At 46.0% G+C, this 22,577-nt stretch overlaps 1 protein-coding gene across 1 annotated transcript in view; it reads left to right on the top strand.

Moving 5' to 3' along the window:
* LOC138667044 (uncharacterized) overlaps positions 1-1,083 on the top strand; it is a 38,752-nt gene extending 37,669 nt beyond the window's left edge. The window contains exon 7 of the mRNA XM_069755297.1: positions 653-1,083. Within this exon, the coding sequence (XP_069611398.1) occupies positions 653-1,083 (431 nt within the window). The remainder of the gene's footprint in view (positions 1-652) is intronic.
* The last annotated feature ends 21,494 nt before the right edge of the window (positions 1,084-22,577 follow it).

The raw sequence follows: 22,577 nt of genomic DNA on the forward strand, positions 1-22,577 counted from the left end.
GTATGGCTGTATTTATGTTATACTACCAGTTGCTGAGCTGTACTCTGCAGTTTTAGTTAGTACTATAAATGCTGATTGATAGTACCAGGATCACATGCCGATTGGCGTAGGTTGCCTGCAAAGTATGGGTACACTGTAGTGCACAGTGGATCTAAATGCAGTACAAGTTACTAGTGATGAGCAAGTATAATCGTTGTTCGTTTTTTTCCGAGCATGCTCAGGTGATCTTCGAGTATTTTGGCATGCTCGGAGATTCAGTTTTGTCGACGCAGCTGCATGATTTGCAGCTGCTGCACAGCCTGAATACACATGAGGATTCCCTAACAAACAGGCAACCCCCACATGTATTCAGGCTGTCCAGCAGCCGCAAATCATGCAGCTGTGTCGACAAAAATTAAATCTCCGAGCATGCCAAAATATGCTGAGGACACCCGAGCATGCTCGGGAAAACCCACAGCCTGCAAAGTACATGTATACTGTAGTGCACAGTGGTTTTACTTATGGTTAAATCGATAAGATATCACTGTTGATACGCATGAACAATGTAATTGTTTTTTAATTTTGTTTATTTAAATACACTAAATTATTTATTTCATAAAAATTAATTTTGACATTTAACTTTTACGGATTTATTTATTTTTAATTGTTTCAGCATATCAGCAGTTGGTAGAAAGGACGCTTAAGGCTATTGCGAAGTATTCAGATTTAGACCTAAGTGATGATGACTTTGATGTTGATGCCGATGGTATTCAAGATGAAAGCAGTACAGATGATGACATACAAGATTATGACAAGGATCAGAGGCCATCTACATCAAAGTCTTCAGCAAAACATAATGTATGGAAGAAGAAAAGCTTCGATGCTGTTATTCCTGAAGATGTCGTGGATGATGCAGTTCATGAACGGTCGGCCTGGTCACACATGCAGTATTTCTCGCAGTACATCAGCGATGATTTAATAAAAAGTTCTGTTGTAAGCACAAATCAGATGTCGGTATCTAGAGCTGGAAAAAGTTTGCAAACAACTTTCGAAGAAATAAAGAAATTCTTTGGTGTGTCTATTACAACAGGATGTGTTGGATAGCCACGTTTGAGATTTTACTGGGCGGCCGGATTTCGATTTCCGCTAGTTGCTGACGCAATAAGTCGGGATCGGTATTTTGAGCTGTGCAACAATATCAAATGTGTGTTCGATGATGATATTTCGCACCAAATGAGGAATGAAGCTCTGTTCTGGAAACTTCGTTCACTACTAGATTCGGTACACGATGGATGTCTGAAGCAGCACAGAGGCACTCACCTCTCAATTGATGAACAAATGATCCCCTTTATTGGGGTGTGTAATTTTAAGCAGTATGTACGCAGAAAACCTAAAAATTTTGTGTTGGCATCGCCTTCTGGGGTGATGCTCGACTTCCGAATCTATTCTGGAGGGGAGACATTTAAAGATGTTGATGTTGGAATTGGATTTGCAGGCAAAGCTATCATTTGCCTTTCTCAGTCAGCACCACCCGTCAGTGTAATCTACGCTGATCGATTGTTTTCATCAGTCACTTTAGTAGCTGCTTTGCGAGAAAAGCAGTTATACTATACAGGAACTATTGTAGGAACTATTTTAGCCTGTCGAGCAAAGCATCAATTGACAAAACTTCCATCTGACAACCAGCTGGGAGACAGAGGCAGGGGAAGTGCTGATGAAGTAGTCTCAGCTGATAAAAAAGTGACTATTGTTAAATGGTTTGATACCAAGTCTGTTACGTTGATTTCTTCCAGTAGCTGCATTCAGCCAGAAACCACTTGCAACAGATGGTCAAAGAAAGACAAAACTTACATTGATATCAAATGCCCTGCTGTTGTACAGTCATACAACAACAGCATGGGTGGTGTCGATTTGCATGACAGAATGATTAGTTACTATCACACCAAAAGCTGTTCTAAGAAGTGGACTGTTAGATGTGGCATGCATTTCCTTGATGTTGCAGTGGTAAATTCTTGGCAGCAGTACCGCCAAGACAGAATCTCTTTGGGTGACAACAGGAAAGACAACAAAGATCTATATGACTTCAAATTTGGAATTGGACAGGCCTTGATAGAGTCCAGTGCACCATCAGATGATAGCTCGGAATCTGATCAAGAACAAGACCATCAACCACCAGTCAAGCGTCTGATTCATCCACTCCCATCTGAGCACAAGTGCTACAAAAATGCCCTGCATATTTCAGAAATGATTGCAAGAGACAAGTTCAGTCCTAGGTGTAGAAACCAGGATCTGATAAAAGAACCACAGTGCGATGCATGACTTGTGACACGAAATTATTTTGCTAAATGTCATGAGAAGTAGTGTGTTTAAACTGATGATGATGATGATAATAATAATCACAGTGTATGATTTAATCCTTGCATTCAAGTAATTTTGGTAACTGTTTAAGTTTTTAAGCTGTAAACTTTAGAATAAGTGAATGTTATTATGCTATACATTCAAAAATTGTATCCAAGTAGGACCCACTGTGCACTGTGGTGCACGGTCAAGGTCATGTAAACATTTTATTAAAATTTCAAGACTGTAGATAATGTTACTTGCCCTTGTTCTGTTATATTTTTACATTGTAAGAGAGTAATGGTGTGCACTCAGGTCAGAGGCAAGGAGGTGCTGGCAAAACGGACCGTGCAGTTCAATAAATTTTATAGAGAAAAAATTACCGCACACTCAAAACTGGTACGATGCAAGAAGGTATATGCCAAATTTATTTAAAGTAACAAAAAAAGTTGCCACATAGAGAATAGAAACCCAACGTTTCGACCCTCCTGTGTCTTATTCATGGGGTTACTTGTTTTTTTTAATATATACGCATAAGTGGCAAGAGTAGAGGATGGGCGAGCTGTCTCTTTAGTGTATATCCTTGCTGTATAGCCAGTGAGGGCCTAAATAGAGTGGTCGTCATTTCTGTGGTCAACCTTACATGTCCTGTGTCCCGTGTTGCTGGATCAGCGGCGCTCCCGCGCCCTGCTAGTGACAGGTTCCCTTTAAGAAGAAAACATTCAAAAATTTGGGGGATATTCACAAGGAGTGGACTGCTGCTGGAGTCATTGCTTAAAGAGCCACCACACACACCACAGACGTATCCAGGACATGAGCTACAAATGTTGCATTCCTTATGTCAAGCCACTCATGACCAATAGACAACGCCAGAAGCGTCTTACCTGGGTCAAGGAGAAAAAGAACTGGATTGTTGCTCAGTGGTCCATGGTGTTGTTTTCAGATGAAAGTAAATTTTGCATTTCATTTAGATATCATGGTCCCAGAGTCTGGAGGAAGAGTGGAGAGGCACATAATCTAAGATGCATGAGGTCTAGTGTGAAGTTTCCACAATCAGTGATGGGTTTGAGAGCCATGTCATCTGCTGGTGTAGGTCCACTCTGTTTTATCAAGACCAAACTCAGCACAGCCATCTACCAGGAAATTTTAAAGCACTTCATGCTTCCCTCTGCCGACAAGCTTTTTGGCGAAGGAAATTTAATTCTCCAGCAGGTCTTGGCACCTATCTACACTGCCAAAATTACCAATACCTGGTTGAAAGACAACATTATCACTGTGCTTGATTGACCAGCAAACTCGCCTGACCTTAAGCCCATAGAGAATCTGTTGTATTGTGAAGAGGAAGATGAAAGACACCAGACCCAACAATGCAGCCAAGCTGAAGGCTGCTATGAAAGCAACCTGGGCTTCCTTAACACTTCAGCAGTGCCACAGACTGATTGCCTCCATAACACGCCACATTGATTCAGTAATTGATGCAAAAGGAGCCCTGACCAAGTATTGAGTGCATTCACTGAATATACATTACAGTCGACCAACATTTCAGATTTTAAATTCATTTTTTTCAAGCAGGTGTTATAAAGTATACTAATTTACTGAGATAATGACTTTTGGGTTTTCATTGGCTGTAAGCCATAATCATCCACATTAACAGAAATAAACATTTGAAATAGATCACTGTTTGTAATGACTATATAATATGAGCTTTACTGTTTGTATTGAAGAACTGAAATAAATTAACTTTTTGATGATATTCTAATTTTGTGAGAAGCACTTGTACATTTGTCTCCTAAATAAAAAATCCCCCACACTACTCTCCTGAATACAAATACAGTTGAAACCAGACGTTTACATACACTATATAAAAAGACACATGTGCATGTTTTTCTCATCTGACATGAAATCAGAATAAACCTTTCCCGTTTTAGGTCAATGAAGATTACCATAATTATTAATGTTTGCCAAATGCCAGAATAATGAGAGCTAGAGAGAGAATGGTTTAAGGCATTTTTATTACTTACTGCAAAGTCAAAAGTTTACATACATTTCATTAGTATTTGTTACCGTTACCCTTAAACTGAATGACTCAAACATTTGGGATATCCTTCCACAAGCTTCTCACAATAGTCGGAATTTGGGCCCATTCCTCCTGACATAACTGGTGTAACTGATCCAGGTTTGTAAGTTGCCTTGCTCACACCTTTTCAGCTTTGCCCATACATTTTCAATAGGACTGAATCATGGCTTAGTGATGGCCACTGCAAAACATTGACTTTGTTATCCTTAACCCCTTAGCGACCGCCGATACGCCTTTTAACGGCGGCCGCTAAGGGTACTTAAGCCACAGCGCCGTTAATTAACGGCGCTGTGGAAAAAGTACATAGCGCCCCCCAGAGGCCGATTTTCTCCGGGGTCTCGGCTGCCGGGGGTAGCCGAGACCCCAGAGAACATGATTCGGGGGGTTTTTTACCCACCCCGCTTTTGCGATCGCCGGTAATTAACCGTTTACCGGCGATCGCAAAAAAAAAAAAAAAAAACGCATTAGTATTGTGTTTCTCTCCCCTCTAATGTGATCGGACATTAGAGGGGAGAGAAATAGGGTCCCCTGAGCCCCCCACGGTACCTTATGTACCGGAGAAGGTGCCCCCCCGGTCCCCGACCCTCCTCCTTCATGTCCCGGCTCCAAAATGGCGGGCGCATGTGCAGATGCGCCCGCCAAAACCTTACGTCCCCCGGTGTATTGGGGTCGGTTTTTACCGACCCCCTGGAGTGATCGCAATCCCGGGGGTCTTTACAGACCCCCGGGGTTGCGATCGCTGCAAATAGTTTGTTAAAAAAAAAAAAATGCTTTGCATTTCTCTCCCCTCTGATGTGATCGCACATCAGAAGGGAGAGAAATAGAGCCCCCGAGCCCCCCACCATACCGCTCGTAGTCCTGCTCATGTGCCCCTGTACCCGGGCCATGGTCCCCAGTCCTCAGCCCACGGCTCCTGTCCCCCCTTCTTCTTCTCTGCTGGAAGAAAATGGCGGGCGCATGCGCAGTGCGCCTGCCATGATCTGCCAGCAGAGACCCAGCAACCTATGAGAATTTTCTCATTGGCTGCTGGGTTTTGATTACTGTAATATGTCCAATTACAGTGATCAAAACCCCAAATGTTTGATAAACATGGCACTTGGGCTGTACCTCTCTCTTCTCTCCTTGTAGTTGTTCTAGGAGAGAAGAGAGAGAGACTACAGTTCAAGTGCTGCCCTGTCAGTTATTCACAAAACATAATATCTGCCTCCGCCAGCATCCCATTTACCCACCCCCGTTCTCCGTAATCCCTGCATCATCAGCAGAGGATTATAAAAAAAATTATAATTTTTTATTTTTTTATTTTTTAGGGTTAGGGTTAGGGTAGGAATTAGATAAAATGGCCCACAGAACTTTTAGCGCGGAGCAAGCTTACAGCCTGCTTTGCTCCGGCAGCGAAACAGATTCTGCCCCTGAAGCTGAGCAGCTTTCAGACAGTGATGACTAGGGTTGAGCGAAACGGGTCGTTCATTTTCAAAAGTCGCCGACTTTTGGCAAAGTCGGGTTTCATGAAACCCGATCCGACCCCTGTGCGGGGTCGGCCATGCGGTACGCGACTTTCGTGCCAAAGTCGCGTTTCAATGACGCGAAAAGCGCCATTTCTCAGCCAATGAAGGTAAACGCAGAGTGTGGGCAGCGTGATGACATAGGTCCTGGTCCCCACCATCTTAGAGAAGGGCATTGCAGTGATTGGCTTGCTGTCTGCGGCGTCACAGGGGCTATAAAGGGGCGTTCCCGCCGACCGCCATGTTACTGCTGCTGATCTGAGCCTAGGGAGAGGTTGCTGCCGCTTCGTCAGAAGCAGGGATAGCGTTAGGCAGGGTCATTAACCACCAAACCGCTTGTGCTGTAGCGATTTCCACTGCCCAACACCACCTTCGGTGTGCAGGGACAGTGGAAGCTACATTTTTTTTTTTTCCCTCAGCGCTGTAGCTCATTGGGCTGCCCTAGAAGGCTCCCTGATAGCTGCATTGTGGTGTACGCCGCTGTGCAAACCAACTGCTTTTTTCAAAGCACAAATCCTCTTGTTCCTTCCTTTCTGCACAGCTATCTTTTTTGTTTGTCCACACTTTTTATTTAATTTGTGCATCAGTCCACTCCTTATTGCTGCCTTCCATACCTGGCTGAGATTACTGCAGGGAGATAGTAATTGAAGGACACTCCCTGTTGTTTTTTTTTTTTTTTTTTTTTTGTGGGAGATTAAGATTGACATTTCTGCTAGAGTGCCATCCCTGTGTGTGCCATCTCTCACTCAGTGGGCCATAGAAAGCCTATTTATTTTTTTGCTTGATTTGGGTTATAAAATCTACCTGAAAAAATCACTACATCAATCAGTGGGAGAAAAATATTGGCCTCAGGGCTTGTGTGCCACTCTTGACTCCTGTGTGTGCCATCTCTCAGTCAGTGGGCCATAGAAAGCCTATTTATTTTTTTGCTTGATTTGGGTTCTAAAATCTACCTGAAAAAATCACTGCATCAGTCAGTGGGAGAAAAATATTGGCCTCAGGGCTTGTGTGCCACTCCTGACTCCTGTGTGTGCCATCTCTCAGTCAGTGGGCCATAGAAAGCCTATTTATTTTTTTGCTTGATTTGGGTTCCAAAATCTACCTGAAAAAATCACTACATCAATCAGTGGGAGAAAAATTTTGGCCTCAGGGCTTGTGTGCCACTCTTGACTCCTGTGTGTGCCATCTCTCAGTCAGTGGGCCATAGAAAGCCTATTTATTTTTTTGCTTGATTTGGGTTCTAAAATCTACCTGAAAAAATCACTACATCAATCAGTGGGAGAAAAATATTGGCCTCAGGGCTTGTGTGCCACTCCTGACTCCTGTGTGCATCATCACTCACTCAGTGGGCCATAGAAAGCCCATTTTTTTTTTTTTTGCTTTATTTGGGTTCTAAATTCTACCTGAAAAAATCAATAAATCAATCAGTGGGAGATTAATATTGGCCTTTGGGCTTGTGTGCCAGTCCTAAGCGTGCCATCTCTCTCTCTCAGATAGTGGGCCATAGAAAGCCTATTTATTATTTTTTTTATTGGGTTTATAAATTTTCCCTGGAACAAAAAAAAAAAAGTGGGAGATTAATATTGGCCTCTGGGCTTGTGTGCCAGTCCTGAGCGTGCCATCTCTCTCACAAATAGTGGGCCATAGAAAGCCTATTTATTTTTTTGCTTGATTTGGGTTCTAAAATCTACCTGAAAAAATCACTACATCAATCAGTGGGAGAAAAATATTGGCCTCAGGGCTTGTGTGCCACTCCTGACTCCTGTGTGCATCATCACTCACTCAGTGGGCCATAGAAAGCCTATTTATTATTTTTTTTATTGGGTTTATAAATTTTCCCTGGAACAAAAAAAAAAAAGTGGGAGATTAATATTGGCCTCTGGGCTTGTGTGCCAGTCCTGAGCGTGCCATCTCTCTCACAAATAGTGGGCCATAGAAAGCCTATTTATTTATTTTTTTTTGGTTTTATAAATTCTCCCTGAAAAAAAAAAGGGAGATTAATATTGGCCTTTGGGCTTGTGTGCCAGTCCTAAGCGTGCCATCTCTCTCTCTCTCTCAGATAGTGGGCCATAGAAAGCCTATTTATTATTTTTTTTATTGGGTTTATAAATTTTCCCTGGAACAAAAAAAAAAAGTGGGAGATAAATATTGGCCTCTGGGCTTGTGTGCCACTCCTGACTCCTGTGTGCGTCATCTCTCACTCAGTGGGCCATAGAAAGCCTTTTTTTGTTTTATTTGTTTTCTAAATTCTCCCTGAAAAAATCATTTTATTTTATTTGGTTTCTAAATTCTTCCTGAAAAAATCATTTTATTCTATTATTTTTTTTCCTAAAGTCTCCCTGAAAAAAAAAAACAAAACAAATCAGTGGGAGATTAATATTGCCCTTTCTGCTTGTGTGCCAGTCTTGACTCCTGGGTGTGCCATCTCTCTCTCTCTATCTCCAATTGTGGGCCATAGAAAGCCTATTATTTTTTTAGCTTGATTTGGGTTCCAAAATCTACCTGAAAAAATCACTGCATCAATCAGTGGGAGATAAATATTGGCCTCTGGGCTTATGTGCCACTCCTGACTCCTGTGTGCGTCATCTCTCACTCAGTGGGCCATAGAAAGCCTTTTTTTGTTTTATTTGTTTTCTAAATTCTCCCTGAAAAAATCATTTTATTTTATTTGGTTTCTAAATTCTTCCTGAAAAAATCATTTTATTCTATTTTTTTTTTCCTAAAGTCTCCCTGAAAAAAAAAAAAAAACAAATCAGTGGGAGATTAATATTGCCCTTTCTGCTTGTGTGCCAGTCTTGACTCCTGGGTGTGCCATCTCTCTCTCTCTCTCCAATTGTGGGCCATAGAAAGCCTATTATTTTTTTAGCTTGATTTGGGTTCCAAAATCTACCTGAAAAAATCACTACATCAATCAGTGGGAGATAAATATTGGCCTCTGGGCTTGTGTGCCACTCCTGACTCCTGTGTGCGTCATCTCTCACTCAGTGGGCCATAGAAAGCCTTTTTTTGTTTTATTTGTTTTCTAAATTCTCCCTGAAAAAATCATTTTATTTTATTTGGTTTCTAAATTCTTCCTGAAAAAATCATTTTATTCTATTATTTTTTTTTCCTAAAGTCTCGCTGAGAAAAAAAAAAAAAAAAAATCAGTGGGAGATTAATATTGCCCTTTCTGCTTGTGTGCCAGTCTTGACTCCTGGGTGTGCCATCTCTCTCTCTCTCTCTCCAATTGTGGGCCATAGAAAGCCTATTATTTTTTTAGCTTGATTTGGGTTCCAAAATCCACCTGAAAAAATCACTACATCAATCAGTGGGAGATAAATATTGGCCTCTGGGCTTGTGTGCCAGTCCTGACTCCTGTGTGCGTCATCTCTCACTCAGTGGGCCATAGAAAGCCTTTTTTTGTTTTATTTGTTTTCTAAATTCTCCCTGAAAAAATCATTTTATTTTATTTGGTTTCTAAATTCTTCCTGAAAAAATCATTTTATTCTATTATTTTATTTTCCTAAAGTCTCCCTGAAAAAAAAAAAAAAAAAAATCAGTGGGAGATTAATATTGCCCTTTCTGCTTGTGTGCCAGTCTTGACTCCTGGGTGTGCCATCTCTCTCTCTCTCTCCAATTGTGGGCCATAGAAAGCCTATTATTTTTTTAGCTTGATTTGGGTTCCAAAATCTACCTGAAAAAATCACTACATCAATCAGTGGGAGATAAATATTGGCCTCTGGGCTTGTGTGCCACTCCTGACTCCTGTGTGCGTCATCTCTCACTCAGTGGGCCATAGAAAGCCTTTTTTTGTTTTATTTGTTTTCTAAATTCTCCCTGAAAAGATCATTTTATTTTATTTGGTTTCTAAATTCTTCCTGAAAAAATCTTTTTATTCTATTATTTTTTTTCCTAAAGTCTCCCTGAAAAAAAAAAAAAAATCAAATCAGTGGGAGATTAATATTTACGTTTGTGCTTCAGTGACAGTCCTGCGTGTGTGGCATCTCTCTCATTTGTTGCCACCAACAACAGAGTGTGTAACATTGTGCCTGATTTTCGTTGTGGTCTCACTCACCTGTAAAGGGGTAGCTAAATCATACTGAAGTTATAGCTCACCGTGTAATTTGTGTGACAGCAACAAATACCGTTAGTTTGTTTACGTTTTTAAAACAATGAGGAAGTCTGGTGGAAGAGGTCGTGGCCGGGGGCGTTCATTGTCAGCTGGTAATGAGGGTAGTGGTAGTGGTGGAGCATCAGGTGGTCGTGGGAAAAAAAATATTGCACCTAAGTCTGGAGCTGTGGAGCCAGGTTCGTCGTCTGGCTACACAAGGCCTCGAACGCTCCCTTTTCTGGGAGTAGGAAAACCGCTTTTAAAGCCGGAGCAGCAAGAGCAAGTTTTGGCTTATCTTGCTGACTCAGCCTCTAGCTCTTTTGCCTCCTCTCGTGAAACTGGTAAATGTCAAAGCAGCGCGTCGTTAGTGGATGTTCACGGTCAGGGACAAGTCGCTTCCTTGTCCTCTTCAGCAAAAAAAAACAACAGAGAAGAATGCAGCAGGCGACACAACGGGTTACTCCATGGAGCTCTTTACACATACCATCCCTGGCTTAGAAAGTGAAGCAGTTAACAGTCCATGCCCATTACAAGTTGAATCTGACATGGAGTGCACTGATGCACAGCCACAGCCAGACTACTATGCTGGTCCTTTGACTCAGACCACAACATTGCCCTCGCAGGGTAATGATCAAGAATCAGACCCTGATGAGACTATGTTGCCCCATCACGAACGCTATACCACCGACCGACACGGTGACACAGACAAAGTTGCACACGAGCTACAAGAAGAGGTAATAGATGACCCAGTTCTTGACCCCGATTGGCAGCCATTGGGGGAACAGGGTGCAGGCGGCAGCAGTTCTGAAGCAGAGGAGGAGGGGCCGCAGCAGGCATCAACATCGCAACAGGTTCCATCTGCCGGGCCCGTATCTTGCCCAAAACGCGTGGCAAAGCCAAAACCTGTTGGAGGACAGCGTGGCCATCCGGTTAAAGCTCAGTCTGCAATGCCTGAAAAGGTATCCAATGCTAGAAAGAGTGCAGTCTGGCATTTTTTTAAACAACATCCAATTGATCAGCGCAAAGTCATCTGTCAAAAATGTTCAACTACCTTAAGCAGAGGACAGAATCTGAAAAGTCTCAATACAAGTTGCATGCATAGACATTTAACCACCATGCATTTGCAAGCCTGGACTAACTACCAAACGTCCCTTAAGGTTGTAGCACCCTCGGCCAATGAAGCTAGTCAGCAACGCAACATCCCTTCCGGCAGTGTAGGGCCACCATTTTCCGCACCACCTGCAGTATCTGTGCAGGTTTCTTTGCCAGGCCAAAGCAGTCAGGGTCAGGGAATCACCAGTTTCGTAGTAGGAAACACTGCATCTAGGGCACCGGCAGCAACAATACCATCTCCCACCGTCTCTCAGTCTGCCATGTCCACCGGCACCCCCGCTAGTTCCACGATCTCCAGCTCTCCAGTCCAGCTCACCCTACATGAGACTATGGTTAGAAAAAGGAAGTACTTAGCCTCGCATCCGCGTACACAGGGTTTGAACGCCCACATAGCTAGACTAATCTCGTTAGAGATGATGCCCTACCGGTTAGTTGAAAGCGAAGCTTTCAAAGCCCTGATGGAGTACGCTGAACCACGCTACGAGCTACCCAGTCGACACTTCTTTTCGAGAAAAGCCATCCCAGCCCTGCACCAGCATGTTAAACAGCGCATCGTCCATGCACTCAGGCAATCTGTGAGTACAAAGGTGCACCTGACTACAGATGCATGGACCAGTAGGCATGGCCAGGGACGTTACGTGTCCATCACGGCACACTGGGTGAATGTGGTGGATGCAGGGTCCACAGGGGACATCAATTTCGGGACAGTTGTGCCTAGCCCACGGTCTAGGAAACAGTTGGCTGTAGGCGTTCGCACCCCCTCCTCCTCCTCGTCCTCCTGCAGAAGCGAGAGCTCTTCCACAGACCGCAGTCGCCCAACCACTCCATCGGCAGCTGTCACTGTTGCACACCAGTTGTCCCATTATGGCCCAGCTACTGGCAAGCGTCAGCAGGCTGTATTGGCTATGAAGTGTTTGGGCGACAACAGACACACCGCGGAAGTTCTGTCCGAGTTCTTGCAGCAAGAAACGCAGTCGTGGCTGGGCACAGTAGATCTTGAGGCAGGCAAGGTAGTGAGTGATAACGGAAGGAATTTCATGGCTGCCATCTCCCTTTCCCAACTGAAACACATTCCTTGCCTGGCTCACACCTTAAACCTGGTGGTGCAGTGCTTATTGAAAACTTATCCTGGGTTCTCCGACCTGCTCCTCAAAGTGCGTGGACTTTGCTCACATATCCGCCGTTCGCCTGTACACTCCAGCCGTATGCAGACCTATCAGCGGTCTTTGAACCTTCCCCAGGATCGCCTAATCATAGACGTTGCAACAAGGTGGAACTCAACACTGCACATGCTTCAGAGACTGTGCGAACAGAGGCGGGCTGTTATGTTTTTGTGGGAGGATACACATACGCGGGCAGGCAGTAGGATGGCAGACATGGAGTTGTCAGGTGTGCAGTGGTCGAAGATTTAAGACATGTGTCAAGTCCTTCAGTGTTTTGAGGAATGCACACGGCTGGTTAGTGCAGACAACGCCATAATAAGCATGAGCATCCCCCTAATGCGTCTGCTGATGCAAAGTTTGACGCACATAAAGGATCAGGCGTCTGCAGCTGAGGAAGAGGAAAGCCTTGATGACAGTCAGCCATTGTCTGGCCAGGGCAGTGTACAGGACGAGTTAGCGGGCGAAGAGGAGGAGGAGGACGAGGAGGATGATGGGGATGATTATATTTTTAATGAGGAAGCTTTTCCGGGGCCACTGGAAATTGGTGGCGCGGCAAGGCCGGGTTCTGGTTTTTGGAGGGACACAAGTGACGTGGATTTGCCTGAAACTGCCCCTCAACCAAGCACAACCGGAGATTTGAGAACTGGAACTTTGGCCCACATGGCGGATTATGCCTTACGTATCCTCAAAAGGGACACACGCATTACTAAAATGATGAACGATGACGATTACTGGTTGGCCTGCCTCCTTGATCCTCGCTATAAAGGCAAATTGCAAAATATAATGCCACATGAGAACTTGGAACTAATATTAGCAACCAAACAATCAACTCTTGTTGACCGTTTGCTTCTGGCATTCCCTGCACACAGCGCCCGTGATCGTTCTCAAACGAGCTGCAGGGGCCAGCAGACCAAAGGAGTTAGAGGGGCAGAAATCAGAAGTGGCGTTGGCCAGAGGGGTTTTCTGACCAGGTTGTGGAGTGATTTTGCTATGACCGCAGACAGGACAGGTACTGCAGCATCAATTCAAAGTGACAGGAGACAACATTTGTCCAGTATGGTTACAAACTATTTTTCATCCCTTATCGATGTTCTCCCTCAACCGTCGTTCCCATTTGATTACTGGGCATCAAAATTAGACACCTGGCCAGAATTGGCAGAATATGCATTGCAGGAGCTTGCTTGCCCGGCAGCTAGTGTCCTATCAGAAAGAGTATTCAGTGCTGCAGGTTCAATACTAACAGAAAAAAGGACTCGTCTGGCTACCCAAAATGTAGATGATCTAACCTTCATTAAAATGAACCACAACTGGATTTCGAAATCTTTTGCCCCACCTTGCCCGGCTGACACCTAGCTTTCCTATGTAAAGGTCTTGCCTGTGGACTATTCTGAACGACTTTTCCAATCTCGTAATTTGCAGCACCTGATTGTCCAGCATCCGACATGTTAACACCTCCCTAAATGGCCAAAGTCCCCACACGGGGCCGTGGTATCGCCACTTGGCGCCAGCACCCGTGAGAGTACTGTTTGTCTGAAGAGGTGGGTGTGCCCGCTTTTGGTCGACGGCACTTCCACTAGGTCCCTCATAGTACAATAAAGTGTCTGGCGGTGGTGGTGCGCACCCAACGTCAGACACACCTTTGTAATATGAGGGGCCCTGGGCCTGTACCGCCGGCCACAAGACAGTCCCCCCCCCAGGTCAAACAGTGCTCTACGACTTGCAAAATTTTCTCTCACAGCTCCACCAATGTTTAGTCTATGCGCTGACATCCATCAATGCCTGGCACTGTCAATACCATTGTATTGACATTTTTCTTATGTTAGGCCTTCGAAGCCTGTCTGCGGTCACTCCTTTCACTAGGCCTCCACTGACCTGTCTACTGCTGCCCATGTTCCCCTGGAACCAATTTTAAATTGCCTACAGCCAGCCCAATTTATTATGTTAGGGCTTCGAAGCCTGTCTGCGGTCCCTCCTTCCACTAGGCCTCCACTGACCTGTCTACTGCCGCCCGTGTTCCCCTGGAACCAATTTTAAATTGCCTACAGCCAGCCCAATTTATTATGTTAGGGCTTCGAAGCCTGTCTGCGGTCCCTCCTTCCACTAGGCCTCCACTGACCTGTCTACTGCTGCCCGTGTTCCCCTGGAACCAATTTTAAATTGCCTACAGCCAGCCCAATTTATTATGTTAGGGCTTCGAAGCCTGTCTGCGGTCCCTCCTTCCACTAGGCCTCCACTGACCTGTCTACTGCCGCCCGTGTTCCCCTGGAACCAATTTTAAATTGCCTACAGCCAGCCCAATTTATTATGTTAGGGCTTCGAAGCCTGTCTGCGGTCCCTCCTTCCACTAGACCTCCACTGACCTGTCTACTGCCGCCCGTGTTCCCCTGGAACCAATTTTAAATTGCCTACAGCCAGCCCAATTTATTATGTTAGGGCTTCGAAGCCTGTCTGCGGTCCCTCCTTCCACTAGGCCTCCACTGACCTGTCTACTGCTGCCCGTGTTCCCGTGGAACCAATTTTAAATTGCCTACAGCCAGCCCAATTTATTATGTTAGGGCTTTGAAGCCTGTCTGCGGTTCCTCCTTCCACTAGGCCTCCACTGACCTGTCTACTGCCGCCCGTGTTCTCTGGAACCAATTTTAAATTGCCTACAGCCAGCCCAATTTATTATGTTAGGGCTTCGAAGCCTGTCTGCGGTCCCTCCTTCCACTAGGCCTCCACTGACCTGTCTACTGCTGCCCGTGTTCCCCTGGAACCAATTTTAAATTGCCTACAGCCAGCCCAATTTATTATGTTAGGGCTTCGAAGCCTGTCTGCGGTCCCTCCTTCCACTAGGCCTCCACTGACCTGTCTACTGCTGCCCGTGTTCCCCTGGAAACAATTTTAAATTGCCTACAGCCAGCCCAATTTATTATGTTAGGGCTTCGAAGCCTGTCTGCGGTCCCTCCTTCCACTAGGCCTCCACTGACCTGTCTACTGCTGCCCGTGTTCCCCTGGAACCAATTTTAAATTGCCTACAGCCAGCCCAATTTATTATGTTAGGGCTTCGAAGCCTGTCTGCGGTCCCTCCTTCCACTAGGCCTCCACTGACCTGTCTACTGCCGCCCGTGTTCCCCTGGAACCAATTTTAAATTGCCTACAGCCCAATTTTTGTTATGTTAGGCCTTCGAAGCCTGTCTGCGGCCCATTCTTTCCACTACTACTACACTGACCTGGCTACTGCCGCCCGTGTTCCCCTGGAACCAATTTTAAATTGCCTACAGCCAGCCCAATTTATTATGTTAGGGCTTCGAAGCCTGTCTGCGGTCCCTCCTTCCACTAGGCCTCCACTGACCTGGCTACTGCCACCCGTGTTCCCCTGGAACCAATTTTAAATTGCCTACAGCCAGCCCAATTTATTATGTTAGGGCTTCGAAGCCTGTCTGCGGTCCCTCCTTCCACTAGGCCTCCACTGACCTGTCTACTGCCGCCCGTGTTCCCCTGGAACCAATTTTAAATTGCCTACAGCCAGCCCAATTTATTATGTTAGGGCTTCGAAGCCTGTCTGCGGTCCCTCCTTCCACTAGGCCTCCACTGACCTGTCTACTGCTGCCCGTGTTCCCCTGGAAACAATTTTAAATTGCCTACAGCCAGCCCAATTTATTATGTTAGGGCTTCTAAGCCTGTCTGCGGTCCCTCCTTCCACTAGGCCTCCACTGACCTGTCTACTGCTGCCCGTGTTCCCCTGGAACCAATTTTAAATTGCCTACAGCCAGCCCAATTTATTATGTTAGGGCTTCTAAGCCTGTCTGCGGTCCCTCCTTCCACTAGGCCTCCACTGACCTGTCTACTGCCGCCCGTGTTCCCCTGGAACCAATTTTAAATTGCCTACAGCCCAATTTTTGTTATGTTAGGCCTTCGAAACCTGTCTGCGGCCCATTCTTTCCACTACTACTACACTGACCTGGCTACTGCCGCCCGTGTTCCCCTGGAACCAATTTTAAATTGCCTACAGCCAGCCCAATTTATTATGTTAGGGCTTCGAAGCCTGTCTGCGGTCCCTCCTTCCACTAGGCCTCCACTGACCTGTCTACTGCCGCCCGTGTTCCCCTGGAACCAATTTTAAATTGCCTACAGCCAGCCCAATTTATTATGTTAGGGCTTCGAAGCCTGTCTGCGGTCCCTTCTTCCACTAGGCCTCCACTGACCTGTCTACTGCTGCCCGTGTTCCCGTGGAACCAATTTTAAATTGCCTACAGCCAGCCCAATTTATTATGTTAGGGCTTTGAAGCCTGTCTGCGGTTCCTCCTTCCACTAGGCCTCCACTGACCTGTCTACTGCCGCCCGTGTTCTCTGGAACCAATTTTAAATTGCCTACAGCCAGCCCAATTTATTATGTTAGGGCTTCGAAGCCTGTCTGCGGTCCCTCCTTCCACTAGGCCTCCACTGACCTGTCTACTGCTGCCCGTGTTCCCCTGGAACCAATTTTAAATTGCCTACAGCCAGCCCAATTTATTATGTTAGGGCTTCGAAGCCTGTCTGCGGTCCCTCCTTCCACTAGGCCTCCACTGACCTGTCTACTGCTGCCCGTGTTCCCCTGGAAACAATTTTAAATTGCCTACAGCCAGCCCAATTTATTATGTTAGGGCTTCGAAGCCTGTCTGCGGTCCCTCCTTCCACTAGGCCTCCACTGACCTGTCTACTGCTGCCCGTGTTCCCCTGGAACCAATTTTAAATTGCCTACAGCCAGCCCAATTTATTATGTTAGGGCTTCGAAGCCTGTCTGCGGTCCCTCCTTCCACTAGGCCTCCACTGACCTGTCTACTGCCGCCCGTGTTCCCCTGGAACCAATTTTAAATTGCCTACAGCCCAATTTTTGTTATGTTAGGCCTTCGAAGCCTGTCTGCGGCCCATTCTTTCCACTACTACTACACTGACCTGGCTACTGCCGCCCGTGTTCCCCTGGAACCAATTTTAAATTGCCTACAGCCAGCCCAATTTATTATGTTAGGGCTTCGAAGCCTGTCTGCGGTCCCTCCTTCCACTAGGCCTCCACTGACCTGGCTACTGCCGCCCGTGTTCCCCTGGAACCAATTTTAAATTGCCTACAGCCAGCCCAATTTATTATGTTAGGGCTTCGAAGCCTGTCTGCGGTCCCTCCTTCCACTAGGCCTCCACTGACCTGTCTACTGCCGCCCGTGTTCCCCTGGAACCAATTTTAAATTGCCTACAGCCAGCCCAATTTATTATGTTAGAGCTTCGAAGCCTGTCTGCGGTCCCTCCTTCCACTAGGCCTCCACTGACCTGTCTACTGCTGCCCGTGTTCCCCTGGAAACAATTTTAAATTGCCTACAGCCAGCCCAATTTATTATGTTAGGGCTTCTAAGCCTGTCTGCGGTCCCTCCTTCCACTAGGCCTCCACTGACCTGTCTACTGCTGCCCGTGTACCCCTTGAACCAACATCAGAAAATATAAAAATAAGTATTTTGCTTATAAAAAATAAAATACTGGAGAGATATCAAATGCAGACATTTTAACATTAAAAACAAACACATACAACAAAAATCTGGTACAGTACTAAAACTGGCCACCAGCTACAATAACTTTCTCCTGCAAGTAGTTAACTGAAAGTTTTTTTCAATTTAAAACACAGATATGGCATCCACCGAGTGTTGTCCTGTCGCGTCTTCTTTATATTATTGCCAAGAAGATGCAAAACAATGAAAATAATAAAATCATTATTTACCAAAAAAATAGAGTAAGTCAAAACCACATTGCAAATAAACATTCATTACAAATAAAGAAGCAGGGCGCGTCCGAGGGTGAGTATATACCTAATAAGAATATAATCACCCTCGGACGCGCCATGCTTCTTTCCGACAGCCTTCCTTCCTAAGAATCAGCCCTTCCGTGGTGTAGAGAGAGGGTTTGTTACACTCCAAGGTGTTCCCCAGGTTGCCTTTCCTGAGCTTCGATCTTCATGCTCTCGTTTAGTAGTTGTCGGAAAGTAGGCTGCATTAGGCCTACAAATTGGGTATGGGGTGGAGAGAGATGGTGTGTTACACTCCAAGGTGTTCCCCAGGTTTCCTTGCCATTGCTTCGGTCTTCCGACTCTCGTTTAGTAGTTGTAGAAAACTACACTGCATTAGGCCTACAAATTGGGTATGGGGTGTAGAGAGATGGTGTGTTCCACTCCAAGGTGTTCTCCAGGTTGCCTTTCCTGAGCTTCGATCTTCCGGCTCTCGTTTAGTAGTTCTTGGAAACTACACTGCATTAGGCCTACAAATTGGGTATGGGGTGTAGAGAGATGGTGTGTTCCACTCCAAGGTGTTCTCCAGGTTGCCTTTCCTGAGCTTCGATCTTCCGGCTCTCGTTTAGTAGTTGTTGGAAACTACGCTGCATTAGGCCTACAAATTGGGTATGGGGTGTAGAGAGATGGTGTGTTCCACTCCAAGGTGTTCTCCAGGTTGCCTTTCCTGAGCTTCGATCTTCCGGCTCTCGTTTAGTAGTTCTTGGAAACTACACTGCATTAGGCCTACAAATTGGGTATGGGGTGTAGAGAGATGGTGTGTTCCACTCCAAGGTGTTCTCCAGGTTGCCTTTCCTGAGCTTCGATCTTCCGGCTCTCGTTTAGTAGTTGTTGGAAACTACGCTGCATTAGGCCTACAAATTGGGTATGGGGTGTAAAGAGATGGTGTGTTCCACTCCAAGGTGTTCTCCAGGTTGCCTTTTCTGAGCTTCGATCTTCCGGCTCTCGTTTAGTAGTTCTTGGAAACTACACTGCATTAGGCCTACAAATTGGGTATGGGGTGTAGAGAGATGGTGTGTTCAACTCCAAGGTGTTCTCCAGGTTGCCTTTCCTGAGCTTCGATCTTCCGGCTCTCGTTTAGTAGTTCTTGGAAACTACACTGCATTAGGCCTACAAATTGGGTATGGGGTGTAGAGAGATGGTGTGTTCCACTCCAAGGTGTTCTCCAGGTTGCCTTTCCTGAGCTTCGATCTTCCGGCTCTCGTTTAGTAGTTCTTGGAAACTACACTGCATTAGGCCTACAAATTGGGTATGGGGTGTAGAGAGATGGTGTGTTCAACTCCAAGGTGTTCTCCAGGTTGCCTTTCCTGAGCTTCGATCTTCCGGCTCTCGTTTAGTAGTTCTTGGAAACTACACTGCATTAGGCCTACAAATTGGGTATGGGGTGTAGAGAGATGGTGTGTTCAACTCCAAGGTGTTCTCCAGGTTGCCTTTCCTGAGCTTCGATCTTCCGGCTCTCGTTTAGTAGTTCTTGGAAACTACACTGCATTAGGCCTACAAATTGGGTATGGGGTGTAGAGAGATGGTGTGTTCCACTCCAAGGTGTTCTCCAGGTTGCCTTTCCTGAGCTTCGATCTTCCGGCTCTCGTTTAGTAGTTCTTGGAAACTACACTGCATTAGGCCTACAAATTGGGTATGGGGTGTAGAGAGATGGTGTGTTCCACTCCAAGGTGTTCTCCAGGTTGCCTTTCCTGAGCTTCGATCTTCCGGCTCTCGTTTAGTAGTTGTTGGAAACTACGCTGCATTAGGCCTACAAATTGGGTATGGGGTGTAGAGAGATGGTGTGTTCCACTCCAAGGTGTTCCCCAGGTTTCCTCGCCAATGCTTCGATCTTCATGCTCTCGTTTAGTAGTTGTGGAAACTACGCTGCATTAGGCCTACAAATTGGGTATGGGATGTAGAGAGATGGTGTGTTCCACTCCAAGGTGTTCTCCAGGTTGCCTTTCCTGAGCTTCGATCTTCCGGCTCTCGTTTAGTAGTTCTTGGAAACTACACTGCATTAGGCCTACAAATTGGGTATGGGGTGTAGAGAGATGGTGTGTTCCACTCCAAGGTGTTCTCCAGGTTGCCTTTCCTGAGCTTTGATCTTCCGGCTCTCGTTTAGTAGTTCTTGGAAACTACACTGCATTAGGCCTACAAATTGGGTATGGGGTGTAGAGAGATGGTGTGTTCAACTCCAAGGTATTCTCCAGGTTGCCTTTCCTGAGCTTCGATCTTCCGGCTCTCGTTTAGTAGTTCTTGGAAACTACACTGCATTAGGCCTACAAATTGGGTATGGGGTGTAGAGAGATGGTGTGTTCAACTCCAAGGTGTTCTCCAGGTTGCCTTTCCTGAGCTTCGATCTTCCGGCTCTCGTTTAGTAGTTCTTGGAAACTACACTGCATTAGGCCTACAAATTGGGTATGGGGTGTAGAGAGATGGTGTGTTCCACTCCAAGGTGTTCTCCAGGTTGCCTTTCCTGAGCTTCGATCTTCCGGCTCTCGTTTAGTAGTTGTTGGAAACTACACTGCATTAGGCCTACAAATTGGGTATGGGGTGTAGAGAGATGGTGTGTTCCACTCCAAGGTGTTCTCCAGGTTGCCTTTCCTGAGCTTCGATCTTCCGGCTCTCGTTTAGTAGTTGTTGGAAACTACACTGCATTAGGCCTACAAATTGGGTATGGGGTGTAGAGAGATGGTGTGTTCCACTCCAAGGTGTTCTCCAGGTTGCCTTTCCTGAGCTTCGATCTTCCGGCTCTCGTTTAGTAGTTGTTGGAAACTACACTGCATTAGGCCTACAAATTGGGTATGGGGTGTAGAGAGATGGTGTGTTCCACTCCAAGGTGTTCTCCAGGTTGCCTTTCCTGAGCTTCGATCTTCCGGCTCTCGTTTAGTAGTTCTTGGAAACTACACTGCATTAGGCCTACAAATTGGGTATGGGGTGTAGAGAGATGGTGTGTTCCACTCCAAGGTGTTCCCCAGGTTTCCTCGCCAATGCTTCGATCTTCATGCTCTCGTTTAGTAGTTGTTGGAAACTACACTGCATTAGGCCTACAAATTGGGTATGGGGTGTAGAGAGATGGTGTGTTCCACTCCAAGGTGTTCTCCAGGTTGCCTTTCCTGAGCTTCGATCTTCCGGCTCTCGTTTAGTAGTTCTTGGAAACTACACTGCATTAGGCCTACAAATTGGGTATGGGGTGTAGAGAGATGGTGTGTTCCACTCCAAGGTGTTCTCCAGGTTGCCTTTCCTGAGCTTCGATCTTCCGGCTCTCGTTTAGTAGTTGTTGGAAACTACGCTGCATTAGGCCTACAAATTGGGTATGGGGTGTAGAGAGATGGTGTGTTCCACTCCAAGGTGTTCCCCAGGTTTCCTCGCCAATGCTTCGATCTTCATGCTCTCGTTTAGTAGTTGTTGGAAACTACGCTGCATTAGGCCTACAAATTGGGTATGGGGTGTAGAGAGATGGTGTGTTCCACTCCAAGGTGTTCTCCAGGTTGCCTTTCCTGAGCTTCGATCTTCCGGCTCTCGTTTAGTAGTTCTTGGAAACTACACTGCATTAGGCCTACAAATTGGGTATGGGGTGTAGAGAGATGGTGTGTTCCACTCCAAGGTGTTCTCCAGGTTGCCTTTCCTGAGCTTCGATCTTCCGGCTCTCGTTTAGTAGTTCTTGGAAACTACACTGCATTAGGCCTACAAATTGGGTATGGGGTGTAGAGAGATGGTGTGTTCAACTCCAAGGTGTTCTCCAGGTTGCCTTTCCTGAGCTTCGATCTTCCGGCTCTCGTTTAGTAGTTCTTGGAAACTACACTGCATTAGGCCTATAAATTGGGTATGGGGTGTAGAGAGATGGTGTGTTCAACTCCAAGGTGTTCTCCAGGTTGCCTTTCCTGAGCTTCGATCTTCCGGCTCTCGTTTAGTAGTTCTTGGAAACTACACTGCATTAGGCCTACAAATTGGGTATGGGGTGTAGAGAGATGGTGTGTTCAACTCCAAGGTGTTCTCCAGGTTGCCTTTCCTGAGCTTCGATCTTCCGGCTCTCGTTTAGTAGTTCTTGGAAACTACACTGCATTAGGCCTACAAATTGGGTATGGGGTGTAGAGAGATGGTGTGTTCAACTCCAAGGTGTTCTCCAGGTTGCCTTTCCTGAGCTTCGATCTTCCGGCTCTCGTTTAGTAGTTCTTGGAAACTACACTGCATTAGGCCTACAAATTGGGTATGGGGTGTAGAGAGATGGTGTGTTCAACTCCAAGGTGCTCTCCAGGTTGCCTTTCCTGAGCTTCGATCTTCCGGCTCTCGTTTAGTAGTTCTTGGAAACTACACTGCATTAGGCCTACAAATTGGGTATGGGGTGTAGAGAGATGGTGTGTTCAACTCCAAGGTGTTCTCCAGGTTGCCTTTCCTGAGCTTCGATCTTCCGGCTCTCGTTTAGTAGTTCTTGGAAACTACACTGCATTAGGCCTACAAATTGGGTATGGGGTGTAGAGAGATGGTGTGTTCAACTCCAAGGTGTTCTCCAGGTTGCCTTTCCTGAGCTTCGATCTTCCGGCTC

This window comes from Ranitomeya imitator, chromosome 2 (genome assembly GCF_032444005.1).
Source record: "Ranitomeya imitator isolate aRanImi1 chromosome 2, aRanImi1.pri, whole genome shotgun sequence".
Taxonomy (NCBI): Eukaryota; Metazoa; Chordata; class Amphibia; order Anura; family Dendrobatidae; genus Ranitomeya; species Ranitomeya imitator.